Source organism: Podarcis bocagei (genome assembly GCF_964188305.1).
Source record: "Podarcis bocagei genome assembly, chromosome: 2".
Lineage (NCBI taxonomy): Eukaryota > Metazoa > Chordata > Lepidosauria > Squamata > Lacertidae > Podarcis > Podarcis bocagei.
Window position 1 is genome coordinate 96,106,058 of NC_138126.1, and position 23,750 is coordinate 96,129,807.

A 23,750-nucleotide genomic window follows, 5' to 3' on the forward strand; every position below is an offset into this window, starting at 1 on the left:
TGTTTTTTCATTTCAGCATATGTAAAGGCTCCAAGCTCTCACTGTAAATCATCGGTTCAAATGCACATCTGCAAAACGTCTCCTGGTGTGATAGGTTTGGTATAGAACATGGAACATGGAAAAGGGATTGAGCAAGTAGCTGGGGGAAAAGGAAGCAATATAATTATGCAGTGGTTTGGGTTGCACATGGATTTTTGTGTGTGGCTTGTGTCCAGTATCCTTCACTGGTGGTTTCAGGCCTGGGAAATATGTCCAACACCCCTGGCATTACATTTGCACTTTGATAACTATTGCAAGGAGCAGAAAGTATTTGAGCATTAGTGTATGATGAGATGAGAATCTTAAGGACTGCGTGAGTATATACTTTTCTGTTCTTTCTTCAGTATCTGTGCTGCATCCCACAGTTTGAGAAATGTGGTGTATGATGTTTATTGACATTTATGGCACAGTGCGACCCATGGTATAGGAGGGGAGCCGATGCTGGCTCTTATATAAGGATGCATGACACTGGGGAGAATAGATGGCTACCTTCTGTGGTCCCTTTGATCATTCCAGCTAGTCTCTATCGCTTATAAATCCATGTTCCTTTTTATGCAGCGTTCTCCTGCTTTTCGAAGCAGCCTTTAATCTCATCATTTAAAGAACACATGCTTTCCATGCTGCCTGTCCTAACCTGAAGGGCAGAGCATCTGTTCAAACAAACAAACTTAGGGGTGAGTGCACAGCCACTTTGCCCCATCCACTCTCCCTGTTGCTTTGTGCAAACTCCACGCCTCTGAAGAAGGTCCTCTGTTCATTGCTTGAGGAGCAAGGCTTTTTTTGTATGTTGAGACCACATCACCTCTCTCAGTTCAAGGTACTTCAGTGTGAAAAGTTTATCCTTTCCACTTTCTTCTTAGAAAAAAAGGGAGATGTCAGGAGAGTGATGGAGTCGCAGGCTCCTGGTTTAGCTGTAGGAGAAGCAGATCATGGAATAATTATTTAGGAAAGGTTTGCAAATAGTCTGGTGTGGTGAAAGAGCTCAGAACCAATTTTGCACTTCACTTTTTAAACTCCTGAACCGAGTGTCTTGAGATTTGTTGACAAAAATATGCATGTGTTGCCGTCATTTGTTGAATTCGTCGAAAATGGAGTCCTCAGAGTATGCAGTGAAACCATAATCATGGAAGGATCAGGCCCTCCTTCTATGCTCATTTTGGGGAAACCCCAACCCATTTTTCTGTGACCATTTCATGACTGACAGCAGCATAGATTGGATTTTGCTGTTTAGGACTGCATACACCATCGTACAGTTAAAACCCACCACCACTACCCTGAATCCTGGGAATTGTAGTTTGTGAAGGGTGCTGGGAATTGCAGCTCTGTTAGGATTGAACTGAAGTTCCCAGGATTCTTGGTTGGTTGGTGTCAGTGTATGGTGTGTATGCAGCCTGAGAATAAGTTTAAAAGAGAGAAACTGCCCCATTAACATTAACAGATTTTTTAAATTAATTAGTAGTGTTTTTGAGCAGCATCAGCCTTTTTGACGTGTTACCTCAGAAAGAGTTCTTAGCAGACCATAATTATCCAGGCATGACCCCATGGACAGCTCTCTGTCTCTGGGGCTTGGTGGGAATTCACGCTGTGCTTACAGCATTTACATGCTTTGTAAAGACTAGTTTGTGTGACTGTTGCGTGGTGGTAATGTGTTTGAATGGTCCAGTGAGCATGCTTTCTCCCCTTCCTCCCCCACTTAGGGAATAATGAAAGAGAGGGAAGGATAGGTTTGCTCTCAAAATTAGGGTTTAAGACTAAGACGTCACTCCAGAAGTGCCATCAATGTGCATGTTGTTTGTCATCCAAATAACAGAATCAGGTCTGTCGGGGAGTGGCCTTACTGTGGTCCTGACAAAATCTGTCCCCTCTACTACTGTTTGCATGGGGGAGGAAAGTCTCCGTTGACACAAAATCACCCAGCTCACCCCCCGTTCATAGCTATTAGCCTGAAATATTCCTAAACCATGGGTAGCTGTGATCATTTACCCATGTGGCTGAAGAGACTGTGAATAGAATTTAGCCCTTTTCCTGTTACCTAGCGGAGATGCCTTTGACCACCTCATATAAGTTCCCCAGCTGTATCTCCAAATAGAATAAAAAGCTTTTCAAAATAAATAAAAAAGCCTTTAACTAGATTCCTGAAAGCTAACAACATTGAGCATCTTCAGAGTTTGCTGTGAAAGGGCAACAACTGAGGGGGGATTCATTGTGCAGCTACATTATCTACCTTTCAGAGCAGGGATCTCTAGCTGGCCTAGGCAGGAAGGGAGACTCATTTAAAAAGACTGATCGGAACCAGGCAAGCTTTCAGAGCTTATGCTTTACTTCACTGGTTTCTGGTGATAACAAAACAAGGTTTGTTGTGCCATTGTGAAGACCATTGTGGGCAAGGTATTTTGCTGCCTGAGGCAATTCCCCTCCCAATTCCACAAACAGAAACTGGCTGGACTCCAGTTAAATCTTACTTCTATACTGATGAAGGGATAGCATCCTGCACTTTGAGGTGCAGAATACCTGGGGGCTCAAGAGGAACAGTCCCTGAGCATCTGTTACCTGAGCCAGTTGCCTCCCTCTGCCTAATGGTTGGGCCAGCCCTGTCGAAGGATCTTTGGCCTTTGGGAAAAAAAGAGAGGGAATTTCTTCCATGATATTTTGTGTCAGGTCAATCATTTCACTGGTCAGCTTTTATTCCTGCTCTATGTCCGAAGCAATATTAGGGGGCTATGTTTTGGCATGCAGATGTGTGTTTGTTGCTCACCGCTTTCGTTCAAGCGGCGTCTCTCTGCAGCATTGCACTCTCCAGAGAAGTCTTCTGAAATAATTAAATCAAACTGTTCAATTGTGGAAGCCTTTTATAGTTAGATTGCTAGGCCCTATGGATTTATTAACAAAAACAATCTTCATATTTTCACTTTTCACAGAACCTTTATGTTCTGTGGTCTCTGGGGAGGTTTGCTAATGTCTGTTCATTCTTTCATGGCACTAGTGTGTTGACAATGATGTTGTAGAAGGTATTACTAAAAAGGCTGCTTTTGACTTCTCTGTACTACAGGACTGGAAGAGAGGAATGAGAGGAGGGCAAGAGGGAATAGTGTAAGAACTAGACACACAAACACACACAGAAAGTTGATCACTGATGCTCAAATTACAAATTGCCTCACAGGGCCAAACAGTTCAGAAGTGCTGCCTGGCACATGGTACCTTTATTTTATCATGTGAACCAGAGGAAGCAGAGAAAGGAAACTAGTTTCCCTAATCCTTTCCTTTTGTGACTGCTATCTTGTATAAATATTGTCCTTCTCTTGCTTTTCCTGGAAACCACAAAGACCCTGAAACAGCGTCTCACGTGATGGCATATTACCTCACGCTTGAGCAGTCTTGGCTCTTAATCCTGCATAATGTACTTGAATGAGTGGGGTGAGCTAAGCGTCCCTGGCAGGCGCGTCCATCTCTGTCTCTATCTCATTGCCTCCCTCTCTGCCAGAGATGCCGCTGCGGACATGGACTGGCCCTCTGCTAGGCTGGCATGCTCTATTAATGAGTTTGAAGCAGATATGCTTTTCCTTTGGTTGCATTTTGCACCCAGAAAATTCTGATTTCTGTTTCACATCTTTGCTGCAAAATGAATGTAGTCCTGTTTCCGTAAATTGGTCATGCAACTCCTTACTGCTACCTGGTGAGTGTTTGTCCAAGCTGGCTTTGGATGGGCCAAAATTTAGCCACGGGGAGAGCTGTTTTCATGCAACCAGGTGCAAAAAGGGCTGATTTCAGCCTTAGTGCTGGTCCTGTAAACAACTGTGCCATGTTTGGGAACACTTCATTGTACAGATGGTGGTTGTTGGACCTCTTACAGCGACTGTCAAAATATCTGTGTCTGGGAACTGTTCCATAATTTCTCTACTTCTTTAGTTCCTACTCTTTTCCTGATAGTTTTCTTTCCTTCTGAGCAGCTTACTCTCAGTCGACAAAAACCAGTTGCAGCTCTCTAGGCTTCTTGATCTGGATCTCTGGACTTTTCTCCAGCCAAAGAGCTCTCACTAGCCCTCCTTTGCATCCCCCTTGAATACCGGGCAGGAATGTGTCCTTGAATTCAGATAGTGCCTCTTGCTTGCTGGTATGGAGGATGCTTCCGTATTTAGCCTCATGCCCATACAATGACATAAAGTTTATCCCGCTTTTGCCAGGTCAGAGTATGTGCTTGCCCCACAGGAATTGACCTCCAGTTCAGATATAAGGCTTCTTCTGCAGACAGACAGGTCTCTGGTTGGTCACGCAGCAGACCTTACCTCTTTTGAAATCATGTTTGCCCTGATGGCAAGGAGAACAATAACACCTTGTGGACTTAGCTCTTAGAAAAGTTGGCCGTCTCTCACCTGCTATGAAATTGGGCTTAGCCTACTTCTGTCCTCCCTATCAACTTCAACCTCTCTAGGACAAAAGGCTGTCCTATTACTATGGCTGGCTTTAGAGTAGATCAGGCATAGGCAAACTCGGCCCTCCAGATGTTTTGGGACTACAATTCCCATCATCCCTGACCACTGGGTCCTGTTAGCTAGGGATCATGGGAGTTGTAGTCCCAAAACATCTGGAGGGCTGAGTTTGCCTATGTCTGCTTTAAAGCTCTGTGTCTGAATGCCCTTCTTTGTGCTGGAACTTTCCCTACAAAACCCACTCTTTGGTGCTCAGTTGAAACAAACAGTGATCCCCCGAAAACCTAAGTTGATGTTTGCTCTGATTGAGCTCTAAAGAGTGGATGTCCTCCAGGGCAAAACAAAACGAAACAAAAATATGCTTGGACTTGGAGTTTTTAAGTGTGAACCTGGGCCTGGAAAGAGCACCTCACACAGTCCCTTTGTCTGGCACAGAAAAGAAGGGTAAGGGCTTAGCCACACTTACCTTTCCTCTGGTCTTTCCAGAAATGGTCCATGTTTTAAAGCAGGCATAGGCAAACTCAGCCCTCCAGATGTTTTGGGACTACAACTCCCATCATCCCTGACCACTGGTCCTGTTAGCTAGGGATGATGGGAGTTGTAGTCCCAAAACATCTGGAGGGCCGAGTTTGCCTATGCCTGGAGTAGATGCTGCTGCATCCCTTGAGTCTGCCCATAAGAACAGCCTGCTGCATCATTTCAGTGGAGCCATGTAGTCCAGCATCCTGTTCTCACAGTGGCCAACCAGATGCCTGCGAGAAGCCTGCAGGCAGGTCCTGAGCCCCAGAGCACTCTGCCCACTTGCAGTTCCCAGCAACCAGAAGCAGAACATATACCCACCATGGCGTTCTGCAAGGGATGAATTTCTTCAACCATCACTGCATTCTCGCCTTTAATGATCTTCCAGATAGGCTAGCAATGAAACTTCCCCCCTCTCCGCCTTTGACTTTTAGCCATGGAACAAACCCTCCTCCCAAGATAGGATGGCTGTAGTCGGCTTCAATCTAGCAATGTGCAGGTAGACTGGGAGCAGGTTTGATTACAGCATTTAGCTAATGGTCCAAACAGACCAGATGGGTGGCAGGAGAAAGTGGAACAATAATGAAGCTTCATGGCTTTGCCCCGCCTTTTTAAATACGTTTCGTGTTTGCCAGGAGGGAGCCTAAGGCATAAGAGATCAAAGCTAAGACGTCCTTGCTCTTAATACCTTGGGGAAGGAGCTGTTGAATTGAATTGACAGGCAAGGCACCATCCACTTTGTTAAAACATCAAGAACATTGCTAATGATCTACTTCTGTCCCAGCAGGTAAACTACAGTCCTGCCCGTTTTTATCACAGCGATTAGCCAGGTGTCTAGGTGCAATAAAAAGAAAAAGAACATTGATGCTTCATTGGATTGTCTAGGCCAACAAGTTCACTTCCTACAAAGGATGCTATTTCAGAATCAAAATCGTTCTTACAGCACTCCAGTTTTCCAAATCAAAGCACGTAGGGCAACTGCAGTCCATGCTCGTTGTCTGAATTGCAGCAGCACTTTGGCTGTGTTCCTACACCTGTTTACTGTACACACATCATTCTCAATGCTGGGATTTTAATCTGTGTTCACTTGACAGGTTATCCCAAATGCATATGTATCCTGCACTTTGTTATATGAAACTACGGTTTGATGTGTTTCTCAAACCGTCTTCACACTGATTGAAGTCCTTAAGCCATTCCTAATTTGTCTCTAGCCAACTTGCTCTAAGGCGGTAATTTGAGCGCACACTGAAATTATTGGCACAACGGCAGCAAGTGCCAGGGGGTCTTCCCTTTCTGTAGCTTCAGAAAGGCAGCTTTTACCCCTTTCAGCCCCATAGTAGTGCATTCACTGTTGTTATTTTTGTGTCATGCACAAATAAAAAAATACATTTATAAACATTGAAATGAGTACAGTGGTACCTTAGGTTAAGAACTTAATTTGTTCTGGAGGTCTGTTCTTAACCTGAAATTGTTCTTAACCTGAAGCACCACTTTAGCTAGGGCCTCCTGTTGCCGCTGTGCCGCCGCCATGCAATTTCTGTTCTCATCCTGAAGTAAAGTTCTTAACCCGAGGTACTATTTCTGGTTAGCAGAATCTGTAATCTGAAGTGTCTGTAACCTGAAGCGTTTGTAACCCGAGGTACCACTGTACATCATGATAAATGAAATAGTGTGCAAATTCATTTTAAATTCAACTAACTGAATTTGGATTAGGGCATTTTAATATTTAAGTTGGTGTAAATGAATACAAATGAATAGGAACTTTGGATTAAAATTAGTTCCTAGTTCCTAAAAGGGAGCTATGAGCAGCTAGTGCAACTCCCCGCCACAGAAACATTCAGATTTCAGTTATTTGGAAGGTACCTAATAATTTCCAGAGTAACTTTTCTTCAATTGCATATTCCACTCATAACAGATCCTCAGGATCTGTGCGTCAGAAGCACAGTTGTGTGGACTGGCAAATCTTGCTATTGTGTTTAACTACGCTTGGACTTTGTGTGGGGTCCACTTGTTTTATTGATCTGTTACAGCCAGCCATGGCATAAGGGTACCATAATCTTTCTCCTCCTCACAGTAACAATAATATGAATCATATGGGCTACCATAGCAAATATTGTGATTCTTAGTGATGTCTACATTGAGTTTTAAATCTAGTGTGCAATTCTGGCACATATTCCGTTAGAAACACCCCGTCATTTACTTACAGGCCAGGGCTATAGAGTCCACTATGCCTTTGATTCAGCTAAATCAAGTACCACGAACTGGCAGGACCTCAGCTTTGATTAAATGCAGGTCTGCAGACATTATGCTTAGAAAGTGATCCTGATTTTATAAAGATTGCTAGCACCACCTAGTGGACATTTCTGACTCTCCACCATTAACATGTAAATTTATACCCTGAGTGAAGTAGGCTCATTCACTTATTTGGAAGTGAATTTCCATTTTCAAAGCCTTGGGAAACCCTCTACTTCTTACTTCAGCATTTTGTGACTGAGCCTTGGACTCATGAGCTACACTCCCTTTTCTTCCTTCAGCACCAACACAAGGAAAGAATTAGAAGCTTTTGCTCTGCTTTCAACTAACCACAGTTACTGGTTTGGTCAGAACCTGGACAAAGTGTGGCCAGTCCATGATTTATGAGAATAAGCTAACTTTAAACCACAATTTATTATATTGGCTCATTTCCCTAAACCACAATTCAGATTAACCACAGCTCCATGCTTGGACATAACTGATTAAAAACGGAAGTAAAAGCTCCCAACCTCTTCATGTGGCGACACACACAAGTCCAATGCTCACACATGTAATGGTACTCAATATTGCTTCCTGACTGGATCAAGATGTTTTAAATTAAGGACATGGAAGCAACATTGCATGCTCGAACTTGACATGCAGTGAATGGCAATGCCATTGTGGTGTAGTGGTTAAGAGCGGTAGTCTCGTAATCTGGGGAATTGGGTTCGCGTCTCCGCTCCTCCACATGCAGCTGCTGGGTGACCTTGGACTAGTCTCTCAGCCCCACTCACCTCACAGAGTGTTTGTTGTGGGGGAGGAAGGGAAAGGAGAATGTTAGCCGCTTTGAGACTCCTTAAAGGGAGTGAAAGGCGGGATATCAAATCCAAACTCTTCTTCTTCTTCTTCTAAAATAATCTCCACTTCAAATTCAGAGAGTGTTTTTCACAGTTCCTTTACATTGAGTGAGAGACACTTTTATGACAATGCTTCCTTGAGTTGTTTGGGTATAGGTTTGTTTCATAACCTCGTGTTTCTTCAATTGTGTTGACAATGTACCTTTCTGGGGAGAAGGATGTTTATACCCTTCAGACTGGGAAGAACATAGGTAGGGCTGTGTATACACCAGGAACATTTCAAAATTCAGCATGCTATACAAATTATGCAAAGCAAGCAAATGTTTACCTATTTTGTATTATTTATTATATTTATTGTTGTGAGATGGTGTCTGTTGGGTAGGACTGGAAAGGAGCTATCCATGGCAATCCACAAAGTGAACCAGCAACATTTGTCAAGTAGGATTGAATGCAATTTCCTAGGGACAATGAAATAAGAACAGTGAGTTTTTTTTGTTTTTAAAACCAGTGATAATTTGAAATGATGCTGAGCTCTATATTTGAGACTTGCATTAGATGGTGTTTAAAACCTGTTAGCTTCTCTAATCTCAGTTTCTCTCCTGCTTTCTCAATGCCAGCATTAAAAACTTAATCTGAGGCCTATTGTGTTTTGCATTGCTTCTGGAAAAGGCTGAGGCCAAGGTTTGTGAAACCTGGTTGTTGTTGATACAGTCATTAAGAGGATTTCCTACAGGAATATGCCTTTCTTGTTTGCATCAGATGACAGATGCAGAAAATACCTCTTCTACCCAATGCAGATTCATTGGGAATCCATAACCTCGCAAGGCACATGTCTCTTTGACCAGTTTTCCTACAGAAGATACAGTTTGGCCAGTAATGGTTAAAAGTGCCAGACTAAGAACCCAGAAGACCGGAATTCAGTTCCCCATTTATCCGGGAAGCTCACTGGGTGACCTTGGACCAGTCACCATCTCTCAGCCTAACCTACCTCACAAGGTTGTTGACATGAGGATAAAATGGGAAGGGGGAGATCCATATGCACCACCTTGAGCAGCTTGGGGGGAAAGGTAGCACATAAATGTAATAAATAATATCTGGAAGTAACATCAGTCTACATGATCTTTTACAGACTAGAGGAGAGCTGGAGTCAAATGCTCACTTATCCGCAAAGCTAACTGGGTGACCTCGGACCACTCACTCTCCCACAGCCTGCTGAGAAAGAGAGGAAAGGAATGGAATGGAATGTATGTTGATCTCAGAACTGGGAAGGAAGGTAGGATACAATTTATACAAAATTTATAGAGCATTTGTGGGAAGCTAAGGTACCAGGGATGCGGGTGGTGCTGTGGATGCGGGTGGTGCTGTTGGCAGTTCGAATCCCTGCGACGGGGTGAGCTCCCGTTGCTCGGTCCCTGGTCCTGCCAACCTAGCAGTTCAAAAACACGTCAAAGTGCAAGTAGATAAATAGGCAGGAAGGTAAACAGTGTTTCCATGTGCTGCTCTGGTTTGCCAGAAGTGGCTTAGTCATGCTGGCCACATGACCCGGAAGCTGTACGCCGGCTCCCTTGGCCAATAAAGCAAGATGAGCGCCGCAACCCCAGAGTCGGTCATGACTGGACCTAATGGTCAGGGGTCGCTTTACCTTTAAGGTACCAGCAGGTGGCAGTAGAGGTGAACTGACAAGGTATTACCATTAGCGCCTGCAAGTATGTATTGGTAATTTGACAGAGGTGAAAGCAAAGAGAGGTCAAGGCACTAAGTGCTGGTGTTTCAGCAGAATATACCAAGCATATTTGTACACAAGCTATGGATCTCCTGGGAATCTGCTCCCATGAATACTCAAGAAATCTTTTCCCCAGCCTGACATCCTCATTGCACCAGTCAATCACCCTCGAGTTGAATATATTCAGCTGTACAAGGGGTGCAAGTTTCATGAGAGCAAAAGACATGCAGTATTCCAAAAAATGAAAAGGTGGGTGTGCCTAAGGAGGGCATGTTCAGTTTAGGAGGGGCTGAGCCAGTGCAAACCAGGAAGAAGAAATGGCCTCTTGCGCATTGTAGAATTTTGTAAAGATACTTACAGAGACCCTTTGCAATCGCCTAGGAAGCACCGGCACCCAAGGGTGCCTAGGTGACCCTTGTCCTTAACATAGGTTGACAGATACAGCATAATACACAGAAAGTTTGGTTCTGGGCCACATTCTTCCCTGTAACCAGGCTACCCACGTTAAGCAGCTATACCTATCCAAGGTCTGCTACTTTTACGTAGCTTCTGTCTTCAGACAAAACCTAAGCTAGTGAAAGCAGAAAGTGCAAATGGAAAGGCATAGCCATGAATTGAATGCAACTCATAGCTGCTGCACTCTTGAACCCTCTCAATTTTTGAATCTATCCTGTGGCTGATTAAACTGCACTCTCTACAGCAGTGATGTCCAACCGGTCGCCTGCATTGATCGTGGGACCCCTCTTGATATATTGATGGGTGTTCTTTAATTGCAATCAGCTGATGAATTAGGAAATGAAAGTAGCGGTTACCGCTGTGTCGTTCTTTTAGGTTAGCGATTTCTCCCCTTAAAATATATATATATATATATATATATATATATAATGGGAGCAGATGGCAGTCTCCTGTGAGTTGGACATGCCTGTTCTATAGCAAGGGCGGCAGAACTACAACTCCCATCAGCCCCAGCCAGCATGGCTAGCAATGGTGTTAGTTGTCTAACAGCCCAACAATATGTAGAGGACTGCTAAGCTCCCCACCCCTGCTCCCAACACACACACACACACACACACACACACGACCAGCCCAAAATAATTTGCTGCCTGTGGCAAAGGGCATGGTGGCAATTCCTGTGGACATTCCATATGTAGTAGCCACATGGAATCTCCTTCTGTGCACCTGAGGAAAGCAAGCTAGTTCAAGGCCTGCAGGACTGGGTGTATGGCACCTCCCAACCAAAGAGAATTGCCAGGGTCTGTCCCTATTGCCCCCTAGCATATTCTGCCTGAAGTGTTTGCCTCATTCTGCTTAATGGTACAGGATAGCTAGCCTCTCTTGCTGTAATCACACAAACTATTTAAGGGGGTGGGCTTGTAATACATGAATAAAGAGAGCTTGAGTATGGAATACAGTAGTAGGCCTGCCAGCTGTATTTCCATAGTGAGGTGTGTTTAAAAAATATTCATTTGTGTTTGCGTGTGCGTGTATACACAAACACACACCCATCAGAGATTGATATTGGCCCAAAGTCATGAAGAATGCATTGGATCAGTGCAGCGGAATCCTCCGAAATCCTCCACTTGAAAGCGGCCTTAGAGATGAGCCCTTTGAGGTCTGGAAGTACTGCCTGCCCTAAGCCCCAGAGAGGTAAAAGAAAAAAGGGGCCAGTCATATGTGGCACTGAGAATTCAGTAGTTTGACTTTCCTCAGCTCAGCCCTGTTATACCACCTCTTCTTCAGCTGGGAAGAAATAATTCAGACTTGTTTTCCCAAACAGTTCACATTTATTATTGATACAAATAAAAAAAATCTTTTAAAGACCGTTATCTTATTACCAAGATTGAGGTAATATGTTTACAAAACATTTACAGAAATTGATATGAAGTTCATGAATACAGATGAGGAGGGAGGGGAAAAGTTGTTAAGTTCAGTAAAGGTAGGACCAGCAGAATTATCAGTTCTGACAGGAAGGAAGGATCGCGTAGGTAGGACCACACACTATGGAGAAGAGGATAAGTTGGGTAGGTGATTGTTGCCATGGCACTCCATTTTTTTAAAAATGCTGCTTTTTGTGATGTATGGACCCCCTCAAGTGTTTGTGCTTTGAGCTCTGAAAGATGCATTTGACTTCTAGGAAAAAAAGCACCCCCATATGGGACACTTCTGAGCAAACTTAATAGATCTTCAGACAGGAGAAGTGGCTGTAACTACAAAGCCAGACATCTCTGAGCTGATGTGGACTGTTGAGTGAAGTGGTTTCTTTACAGCTGTCAGCAAAATCGCCATCTGAGAGAAAAAGAGAGAGAGAGAAAGAGGGGACCATCCCTTACAAGTGGGGAAAAAAAGAGGACATGCCCTTTTGCACCAGGAACACTAACTGGCTGCACATGGCACCATGCTGCTTTGAGGCAGGAGCTATGTTCATGACTGCATATCAAGCATTAAAACCACTTCTGAAATCATGGGGGGGGGTGTCTTATTAGTTAAGCAGCTATCACAGAGAGCAAGAGAGCATGTGTGAGTTTGTGACCTAATGTATATTCTGCCACCCTTCCTACAATTTGACCAATACTTGAAGGGTCACCTTGACCTAATACTTCAAACACCACAAGTGTTAGTTGTCTAATTCTTCGGAAAACTGTTTTAGTCAGCATTTTACAGCCTTTAAACAAACATAGGCATTTGGCACCCTGATCCTAAACCAATTTCCACAGAGCACAGCACCATCATATTCTACAAGCTCCTTCTCTGGCCTAGTTCTATTTATAAACAAGGGGCTTTTATTTTAAATATATTTCATATCTGGGGTGGGTTGAAGAGGATACAACTTCAGCCGTTACCCGCTTTTCCAAGTAATTTGCAGCCTCTGAAATGTTTTAACTAGCTGGCTACTAAGGTCCGATGCAACACAGCAAACTTAAGACTGGCTGAATGTTTTGAGCTTTCCAAAAAATACATGCAAGGTTTCAAGCTGAAGTCTCTCAAATATGAAGGAAGTAGCAGGGGAAGGGTGATTAAAAGTGCACTTAGCATAGTAATTAAAGCCCTGGTTATAGGAAAATTGAAGCTGCAATAATTGTAGCCACAGCAGACTACACTTGTGTTCTGGACAGGATGTGGTGGCATCTTAGTGACATGTGAGATTTTCATTGCGGTTGTAGGACAGATAAGAATCTGTGAAAAGAGCAGCCACCCCCTTCCACTCATCAGCTCTTGGCAGAAGAGATGCCAGCATTCAGTGGGTTCAGGGTGAAAAGATGCAAGTTGGGGCAGATGGGGCTCCGGAAGTTTAGGATGTTGAAACAAGTCTGCTCTGTCCTCTTCAGTGCTAAGAGGTGTAACTTTATAGACCTGAAAAACCTTTCAATGCCCAAAGCTGGAATTATTAAGCCCTTAGCAGTGAGATTAAGTGAAATGTATGAATGTCAAAAGGGCTGCCTGAGAAGACCAGAAATCCTGCTTCCTCCGCCGAAGGCAGCACTCACCTATGACAGAGCTAGAGAAAAAGGTAAGCAGTTCAGCCAGGCACCCGCTGGCACTTCATGAAATGTCAAGTATTCTAGCTACTGCCTTTCTCTATACTTAAATGCTGGGCAGAAGCAGAGGAAGACTCTCACAGCGCCACGAAAGGAGGAAGTGTTTTCGAGCTTTGTGAGAACTTCACTGGCAGGAGCTTTAGGTTAGATTTCTAATGCACTATAGAATGTCTTGAAAGGATGGTATTTTAAAAAATAAATTATCAACCACACTGATTACTCCTTTCATTGCAAAACAGCCCTTGCATGTCCAGGTTAGGATTTGTGCAAGCATGTTTATGATTGGGGAAAGGGGGAAATACTATGGTTACCGCATTAAGACTGGATACGCTTTCAGCTCTAATTCAAAACAAAACCAGTATATTTAAATGCACACACAGCTACTTTACTATCTATAAAAAGGCCTTCCACATGTTTTTTGTTTTTGCAATTGTCACCGATGATTAAGCTGTATTGCAGTTGGCTGCCATAGACGAGGGTCCGGCCATCTCATCAACTGGCTTTTGGCTGGCAGTGGCACTACCTGGAAATCATGGAGCTGGAGTGAGACTGGCCGGAAGAGGTTGTAGCAGCACTGAGCTGAGAAAATCCGCTGTGACTTGATTCAAGGCTGCTCATGGACCCTCTGCAAAAGAGACAGATAGTAAGGTATTATACAAACTTGTGTGTGTTTTTTTTGCTTTTGTTAATTATGCTGGTTGGGTGGAAGCTCCCGCTCTCATACATAGAATCACAGAAGTTGGAAGGGACCTTGCGGATCATCTAGTCCATCCCATACAGGGATCGAACCTGCAACCTTGGCATTATCCTGTGCTTTCCAGAACAGTAGCTGTATTGGTTTGTTGCACTATTTTTTTTAATATAAAAAACCTCTGTATACTCTCTGCCCACCAGCAGCATATGAGCTCCCAGAAAAGGAATGTTGTCCTTAACAGAAATGATAATAATTAAAAAGTTGCTCATCTCATGGTAAGGTGGAACCAGAGTGGATGGGGGGTTCTTTTCTTCAATCTAAATTTCAATTTAACCCTTGATTCAGTAGGAAAATATTTAAGAATTATCCGTCCTTAATCCGTCCTTGAAAGAATTTCAATTCAAAAGAGATTTCTTTCACTTCTGACCTTCTTGAATGAGAAGCAGGTATTTTGTTTAAAAGCTCTCCTTAAATGCAAGTCATATCCAAGCCAAGAGGTTTTAAATATGCCAATGGATTTGCACAATACTATGCAGCCAGAGTGAGGCAGTTTTGTGATCTTTGGGCCCAACTGCATCTGAAACTAGGGGCAACCAACTTTTCAGGTTGTCTACTCTAGACACATTCTGCACACAACCACCATTAGAGGTATTCAAGTAGGCATTTCACATACGAGTTTGGCTTCATGAGAATCTGCTCCTTCACAAAATATACCGGTACTTGCAGTTTTTGGATCCTTTCAGCTTTAGAGCCCTGAATAGTTCCCTATGATTACAATCTCTTGTCATAGAATTGTAGAGCTAAAATGGACCCCAACAGTCATCTAGTCCAACCCTTTGAAATGCACATGGTCCTCCTTCCAATTTGAAACCATACTGGACCTTGCTTAGCTTTGCAAACATGCTAGCAGTTTTACTGCTGCATCCCTGATCTTGGTGGTCAGGTAACTCCATTCACAATAGCTTCACCTCCCTCCCTCCCCCTTTCTTTCCCTAGTTCCTGCCAACTTTACTTAATACTCGTATTTGATGTGCAGTAAGTACTTTCACAACATTGCTGTTCTAAGCAATTCTGGCAAAGTGGCAGAACTGCAAGGACCCTTCTTCCATGTTTAAAAGGCCTTCACAGTATTGCCTTTCAACCAAGCAAATCATAAGAACTATTTTTGATTTTCCTTTCAGGGGTCTTTCCACTGGGACTTCCCTGCCATGGTGCCTGCAAAGGCATAGCTAAGCATACCTGAAATCTTCTGACCCAATTACTTCTGTGTAGTACATCACTTTGCACTTATGAGATGAGACCTGTAGAGATGCCAAGACATCGTCCACGCGAGGCAGGCTGGTTGTAGCACAAGCAGGCATACTGTGAAACTTCCACTGGAGAATGTAGAAACCAGGCCACCTTGTCACATGGGACCCCTGAAAGCAAAGCAGGGAGGGGGGGATCCCAATGAGCTTTGTTCACAACTCTGGTTTGCGACTCATAGTGAAGAAGCAACAGTATAAATCTTCTCTAAAACTGTTTACTCCAACAACAATCCTGAAACAACCCCATGCAGGTAGTCTGTAGGCAACTTGATCAGTAGGTTTAGCCTTTATAGCTGGAATCAGTCAAGGCCCCACCTTCTCCAGGTGGACCATAGGAACCAGGTCTTCCAGGACTCACAGCTAGATAATCACCTCTCAGAATGTTGCATGTGGCCATTTTAGTGTTGTGGGAAACTGATGGGCTGCAAAGTGTTTCAGCCTTACAGTTGTGGTGATACTCAACACCCCCAACCCCCATTGGCTGGATCTTCTTCTAAAATGCTTGATTGATATATCTGGGGATAGGAAGTGGCTGGCAATCCCAGGGCTTTCCTTTTGAAAACTGACCAGCACCATCCTAAAATCCCTTACCATTCCACAGCAAACAGTAAGGCCACTCATGACGCAAGGCAACTATTCATTGCAACTTAAGAATTCTCTTAGATCTGCCCAGTTACTGTTGGTTGTGATCAGATAGCCCCCCCCCCCCGAGTGCTGTAGTCCAGCGATGGAAAGCTCGTAGCCCTTGAGGCATTACTGACTACAGCTCCCATCATCACTTAGTTGCGCTAGCTGGGGTTGATGGTGCACTGGGAGTCAAAACATCTGCAGGGGCATAGAATTGGAAGGGATGCATTGCCTAACGTGGGGCTCAAACCCACGACTCTGATATCAAGAGTCTCATGGGTTTCCCAGCCCCTGCTGTAGTCTCTTGTTACCAATTCAAGTGACTTCTGTTTGGGGTAGAAGCCAGTTGAAAGTAGCCTAACAACATGGATTTTGCCTCGAGGCTGGTTCTCACCTGCACGCTCTCCCCTTCTTTACAGCTAAGCGGAGACTCCACCATGCTGTAGTCCCGCCCCAGCTGCCAGGCTTTGTCTATCAGTTGCACATTATTGCCACCGGGAGAAGTAATGCTGTGGGCCCCCAGGGAGTCCTTTTTCGGAGGCTGTGGTGCCCTCTTGGAGTGATAGATGTTAAATACAATGTCACCTTTGCAAACATCAAAATCCCAGGTGATCACAGACGAAGCTTCCACAATCTGAATGAAGATCTAGAGAGTTGGAGGATAATTATATTAAAAGCTCGGTCAAAGCAAAAAGCCTTTCAATGAGAAGAGCCAATTTGGCGCTGCTGTCAAATTCCACACACTTCGAATGCTCTGGCGTAGAAACCCACTGTGTTTATATTTGCTACAAAACCTGCTATGAGGGATTCTGTGACCAGATGCAAGAGTTTAATTGCTTCTGCATCCAACTGCGTAACAGTTACAAACAAACATTTTAAAAAGCAGTACAAAGTCAAATTACACAATCAATTTTCATTTCAGCCCTACAATTAAATAAATAAAAAAGCATGTTATTTCAGAAGCCATAGAAAGGGCGGGGGACGGGACAAATTCACCCTTGGCTTTATGACAGCAAGGAGATGTGGCAGCCCTTTCTGCCATTTTGAAAGCTCGCTGTTTGTCAATAGTTGGACGTTAAAACAGCATGAGAGAACATGGTGTGGGAAAAGTAATCTCTTTTTAAAAAACAGCCTTGAATACTTCTAATGCAGAATAGTTGGAAGTCTAAATACTTTTTTACTTTTCATTAGATGTTATTGTTATTCTTATTAGATGCTAATTTTTGTGATTGTGGTTTTTTGCAATGTTAAGGTTTCTTAATGATGATGTGTTTTTAATTGTTGTAACCTGCCCTGGGACCTTAAGGTGAAGGCCAAGTAATAAGATAATAATATAGGCTTCCCAGTGATCGAAAGACACTGTAGAAAGACATTTTCTACATCTAGCATATCTCTGTCCTGCTGCTTTAAGGAAATGCAGATTAAAAGAACTGACCCTTCAATAAATGCTGCTGGGGGGGGGAATAGGTGGCTCAACTGCATCAACATTCTTCCAGTTACTACATAATAAAAAGGTAGATTAAAAGTATGCTACAGGCACCAACTGAGTGTATTCAAAGTGCACCGCATCTTGTTTTCTGCAAAAAAAAAGTTTAGTAAAGGGGGGGGGGGAGTCAGGGCTTGCCTTCACAGCAGGAGTAGAAACAGTAATTTGAGCAGTGCTCAAATTACAGGTGGGCCAGAAGGGCTTGATCCCCTTATCTTTTGAGGCAGCCCCCTTGCTACTACTTTTAGCAGACTGCAGGAAACAATGTTAGACTAAAAATGGGGGGTGGAGTTGTGTGCCTCTCTACTTCTTCCCCTTATTTCAGCATTGTTCACCAACACAAGCTCATAAGAAAGGACTTAGAAGGAACTAAGATGTTTCAGAAAGTCCACTCTTACCAATAACTGTCCATGTGAGGCCGGCTTGCATTACTAACAAAACAGCTGAACAAAGCTGAATGAGATTTGAGCTCCTCTGTTGTGAACAGAAAATGCTTAAGGTAGCATTTTTCTAACTGTGGAAGAGAAGAAGATTCCTCTACTCAGCTGAACAATTATTTTGAGAGTGGACTAGCTGAAATATCATCTGAAGCGCCTCTAATTGCACAAAGTTGGCATGAAGCCCATGTCAAGCCAATGAAGACCCGAGCTTGTCTGTCATGGATAGACAATTGGATGCAAGAAAGAAAACAAGGAAAGTCACCTCATGGGGAGCTCCTTTGAAGACGCTTGCAGACTGATAAATTGTTTCTGTCCACAACTTTATATCTTCATTTTCCAGTTCTTCTGCTGTACGGTATAGAGATTTGGGAACCAGCCCACCTTCTGGAACTTCACACTTCAGAGATTTAATTAAGGTGGAGGGGAGAGAAAAAATCAGAATTAGATCTCTACTCAAACAGATCACACCTAAGAAAGAATCTGCGCAGAAGTAAAGCTCTTAGTGGATGCGAGTTATCATTTAACAAAGACACATGTGAATTGGTTTTTAAAAACTGTGTGTGTGTCCCACCCCTTACAATTCCATATTGGTTCAACAAGACCAAACTGCAAGTTTGTCTGTTTGGAAAATTTATATAGTGGGTTAGACCCTCCACCCCATATTCTTATGCGATTCACCTGGTTCTGTTGTTTTTACAGCCAAAATGGCAACAGCCACACAAGGTGATCATTAGCAAAGTTGGGTAACCCTGAGAACTGCAGGAGTATAAACAACCTTTCAGGGAACCAGTGATTCTAGATGCATTTGTTAATTAGAATTGCAGTGTGCTCCACTAATTGAGTTATCAGAATGTAGGGAATGGGAAGGGGGAATTACACACTCGACAGTGCGGCTTCCCTCATGCTTGATCCAGAAGTTAGTGCAGAATGCCACAGCAAGAGTGCTGCCAGATGCAAGGCCCGATGTCAGCATATAACACAGCTCTGCTCAGAGATCTGCACTGGTTGCCCATTTGCTACCAGGCCAAGTTCAAGGTGTTCCTATTCGTATATAAAGCCCATAACAACCTGGGACCAGTTTGCCTACAAGATCGCCTTACCCTACACACGGCCACTCGACCGCTTGGATCAGTGTAACTGCCACTACTTACAGGTTGCCACATAATATCCGTTCTGCATTTGCAAGAACTCAATTCCACTTGGAACTCCCTGCTTATTGAGGTTAAGCAGGTGCCTTCCACTGTACTATTTTCGGCACCTGCTAAAAACATTCCTGTTTAGACAAGCCTACCCAGACGCGAGTGGCGCTGTGGTCTAAACCACAGAGCCTAGGGCTTGCCGATCAGAAGGTTGGTGGTTCAAATCCCCGCAATGGGGTGAGCTCCCATTGCTCAGTCCCTGCTCCTGCCAACCTAGCAGTTCGAAAGCACGTCAAGTGCAAGTAGATAAATAGGTAAATGGCTGGAAGGTAAATGGCATTCCCGTGCGCTGCTCTTAGTCATACTGGCCACATGACCCGGAAGCTGTATGCCGGCTCCCTCGGCCAGTAAAGTGAGATGAGCGCTGCAACCTCAGAGTAGTCCGCAACTGGACCTAGTGGTCAGGGGTCCCTTTACCTTTACCCAGATGTTTAGAAAGCTAAAGTAATTTTAATCTGTATTAGTATTTAAACGTTTGCATGTTTTAAAATAGGGTTGTACATTTTTTCTTTTTATCTGCTGTGCACCACTTCAGGGTGGTGGTTGTTTTTACAATCAAGCAGTGTAGAAATGTTATGGAATAAAGAAAATAATCAATGAATGCAGTTCTGCTACAACTACTGTTTACTTACCATGCATTCTCCACCAAGAAAATCTGGAATGATTTCCTTGTCAATATAATCCAACAGCCCACCGGGTCCTTGATAGTCATTGCCAGCAAAGATCAGGAATTTCTTTCTTGTGTTGTCATCAATGAATGGACTGACCTGCAAGTAAAATGCTAAGTTAAAAAGGTAGCTCACTGGCTTTGAGGTGAAAGAGGCAGCTTCAGAGACACAGTGGGAAGTTCTGGGGTACCTAAATGAGCAGGGTGTGCTGCAGCCACTCCTCTTTCTAGAGGGGGTAGATTACAGCCTCCAATTGCTTCTCCCTGTGGCTCTGCCTGTCTGCAACTTCGTGAGCTGGCTCACTTAGAATCATAGAGTTGGAAGAGACCACAAGGGCCATCGAGTCCAACCCCCTGCCAAGCAGGAAACACCATCAGAGCACTCCTGACATATGGTTGTCAAGCCTCTGCTTAAAGACCTCCAAAGAAGGAGACTCCACCACACTCCTTGGCAGCAAATTCCACTGTCGAACAGCTCTTACTGTCAGGAAGTTCTTCCTAATGTTTAGGTGGAATCTTCTTTCTTGTAGTTTGGATCCATTGCTCTGTGTCCGCTTCTCTGGAGCAGCCAAGTGAGTCTTGCCAAGGACTTGCCACGTGAGTCAAGTCCCCGGATCCTCAAATGGCTTCAAGAGGATACTTTTACTATTGGTGATACTCATAAAAGTGGCATGTTCAAGAGGTGAACTATTCCACCAGGCCACATTACTACTGTATGTAACTGAATTGTTTTTTGTTCCAGAAATGATGCTCCCTATAAAAAACAATGTTGCAAGTGTTGACCATGGCTATTTTATAGTACAGGGCTGGGTCCCATTCCCCAAAGCACAGGTCCCAAGGGAAACAAAAGCAAATGAACGTACCAGTGTCCAGAGGACTGGAAACACCCTGGGAGCTCGCAGAATGAGGAGGCGCCCCAAGGTCTCCGGATAATTGGCTTCGACTACCTCGATGATCCTTAGCAAAGCCTTGACGCCAGGCCTCCATAAGTGCCGCATGTTCAGGCCCTCCAGATCCACCAAGCAGGTCCAACAACTGTTGGCCCCAAAGCAAAGACAATGAACTTACTAAATGTGTCTTCTTAAAACAAAACAAAAACCTCCCCACAGCTCCCCCAAAATCAGATTTGCTGAAGAGGTTTGTATCAACCACTAGAAAGCTGTCTTACTCTATCCCCCCTTCTCTTAGTTGTTGGGTGCATCACTGAACTGACGACATTCAAAGCTTCTAGGGCAGGCATGGCCAAACTTGGCCCTCCAGCTGTTTTGAGACTACAATTCCCATCATCCCTGACCACTGGTCCTGCTAGCTAGGGATGGTGAGAGTTGTGGTCCCCAAATAGCTGGAGGGCCAAGTTTGACCATGCCTGTTCAAGGGAGTCCCCAATGTCATAAAACTCCCTTTCATCTATACTCTGGGTGTGAGGGATGACAACCTGTCTTCACCCTGAATGAGGAGCAGGTGAAAATCTACTTCCAAGTGCCACATAAGGCCTGGAAAACCGGTTTCCATGTTTTCCTAAACGTTTGGCTGAAACTCATGTGAGATGTGTCCTCCTAATTCATATGTGGGCCATGCACCTCACTTTGAAATCATGGCTTTGGGCATGATGCACTGCAGTGGCCAAACATGGCGTGCCATTGCATCTGTGGGCACGGGGACAGGTTGGAGCCCTCATACACAGGAATTTCACAAGTATATCTCCTTAGCTAACATATGAATCAATATTAGAGTGATTAGCATGGAGTCTCTCAACACTTCACATTCCACTACTCATTATATTTCATTTAACAGCTATTCTCTTTTACCTTATAGGTCTTCCAAACACTTTTGTATTTTCTTCACACCTCCTCAGTCCTTCTTCGTTAATAGAGAGAACCTAAACATACACACACACAAATGAGAAACAAGGATACTGCAGAGATGCTCTAGCAGAATAGCCATGGCGAAAATCGGGACAAAGAGAACTGCTTCTATCATCTCTGTTTTACCTTTGAAAGGAGATAATAATCCCGTTCCTGCTTTCCCAATTCACTGGTTCTACAGACTTTTCTGATGTTCCCCTAACTTAATTTCTGCATTATGTTTCTGCTTTACCTTTGTCAGCAATAATAGAAAAAGCTACCCATCCTCATGTTTGGAAGTCTCAGAAACTGAACTGAGTCCCCCCCCCCCCATGTGGTAGGAATGTGAGGTAGGGGTGTGGGGGAGAGAGACTGGAGTAAGTATACAATTAAGAAAGACTTTAGAATATGAAATTCCTCTGGATAATGGAAGGCCTGGGCTAGGTGGGAGCAGCCAGAATTCTATATGCAGGGAAACTGGAGTTCTTTGTTATTTTATTCTAACAAAATGTGCTAGTTTGCCAATAATGTAACCCCCCTGCCCACTTCATTAGTCCATTCTTGAATAGGTTACGTTATTGACAAAGAACAGGTATTTAATATTGTGGTAAGCTGGATTGATTGCATTAATATTCCACATTTTCTCCAAGGAGCTCAAAGTGACATACGTAGTTCTCCCCTCCTCTTTTAATCAGACAAGCTAAAACTGCTGCATGATAAAAAGTTGCAAGAGCTGGCCCAGGGAAAAACTACAGACCAAACTCCATAACCTTTTTGTCTGGCTATACCACAGGATGTTATGGGGCGAGGTAATATAGAGGACTGTTCTACTTCACAGTGGGGAAATCACCTTTTTGCAAATCCCCATGCACACACTAGAAACCTGGCAAATGGGAAACAAGCTGGCTTAGAAACTCCCCCCTAATGTGCTTCTTTTCCCCCTTTGCATGCTGACATTTTTATTTTTAAAATGGGAACATTAGAAAAAAATAACCCACCACCTACAACCGGAGGTAATGCAAGCCACTCTATGACCTCAGGATTCCACCACCTCACCTTCCTGCATATGTAAACCACAAAGTAAGACAACTCCACCCAACCCACAAAGAACAAAACAAAACTTCTGATATTCTGGCAGAACAGTGTGAAAAATGAACACAGATTGACGAGGCCAGCCACAGTGTGCTCATCTTTCTAATGCGAAGCAGAGCTATAAAACAGGAACATTGTGTTCACTACCAAAACACACGGCATCAAAGGCACTTACATAGCGAAGCAAGGCTTCTTCCCCGAGAGCTCGCACCAAGCCTTTGGTGTCCATCTGGCCAAGTCTCAGCACATACAGTGGACGTCCATCTGGACAAAAAAGAACAGCGGCAACTGTGGTTTTGCAAGGGCAACCAGAATGATCAGTGTTTGCTTGGCAACTTTGGTTTCTATGAAAGCAACTGATGCTCCTTGGCTGCAAAGGAAATCTGAACTTTGGCACAGCTTAACTCCACCACCTCATTAGGAACTTGTATTAGCAAGAATCCTGGGATGAAGGAGAGGGAGAAGCACACTTTGTATGTTCTCATTAACGTTGTAAGAAACAGGACAATGCTGGCAACTTGGCACAAAGCTATAAAAAATTAGGCTGCAGGACCAATTTAATGTATTGGTCAATATTATCTGAATAATTGCAGTTTCAGGCAGAACTGCCTTAGGAAAGCTTAACATTCCTACAGTCTGAGCTATTAATGGAATGCAGCTAGATGAAAACCTAAAACTATTCTTTAACCCAAAGTGTGTGGCTTTGAGGATTGAATAAAATCTTTTATAAGTTTGTGAGAAAACTGTAGAAGCTTTAGTACTTGAAAGCAGAATACTTGGCATACACAAAAAAAGACAAAAGTTGCTGTGAGCCCCTTTAAAAGTTTAGGTATTTCACTTAAAGCACAACTTTATGCAGTAAAGCGTTATTATTTTCCCCCCACCATGAAGGGTAGTTTTTTTATTTAATTTCTCAGAATACATTATTGCCAGCTTTTATTCTTTGAAGCACAGCTTTCAGGGGCCGAGTAATTTTAACAGTGGCAATATTTTGTTTAAAACACTATCTTTAGAAGCAGAGATAACAAACACGTCTCCTCGCTTGTTCCAACAAATGCACA

The 23,750-nt window shown here is 43.7% G+C and overlaps 1 protein-coding gene and 1 long non-coding RNA gene across 2 annotated transcripts in view; one reads left to right on the top strand and one right to left on the bottom strand.

The window, feature by feature from the left end:
- LOC308582408 overlaps positions 1-19,687 on the top strand; it is a 47,078-nt gene extending 27,391 nt beyond the window's left edge. The window contains exons 2-4 of the long non-coding RNA XR_014005666.1: positions 9,204-9,347; positions 13,782-13,981; positions 18,228-19,687. This is a non-coding gene — a long non-coding RNA (uncharacterized lncRNA). The remainder of the gene's footprint in view (positions 1-9,203; positions 9,348-13,781; positions 13,982-18,227) is intronic.
- The window catches only part of SEC14L1 (SEC14 like lipid binding 1), a 57,653-nt gene continuing 45,461 nt past the window's right edge, over positions 11,559-23,750 (bottom strand). The window contains exons 11-19 of the mRNA XM_081185379.1: positions 22,865-22,953; positions 21,562-21,632; positions 20,617-20,788; positions 19,719-19,853; positions 18,150-18,284; positions 16,356-16,607; positions 15,267-15,445; positions 13,857-13,958; positions 11,559-12,083 (exon numbers count right to left, since the gene is read on the bottom strand). Of these exons, the coding sequence (XP_081041505.1) occupies positions 12,068-12,083; positions 13,857-13,958; positions 15,267-15,445; positions 16,356-16,607; positions 18,150-18,284; positions 19,719-19,853; positions 20,617-20,788; positions 21,562-21,632; positions 22,865-22,953 (1,151 nt within the window). The 3' untranslated portion in view covers positions 11,559-12,067. The remainder of the gene's footprint in view (positions 12,084-13,856; positions 13,959-15,266; positions 15,446-16,355; positions 16,608-18,149; positions 18,285-19,718; positions 19,854-20,616; positions 20,789-21,561; positions 21,633-22,864; positions 22,954-23,750) is intronic.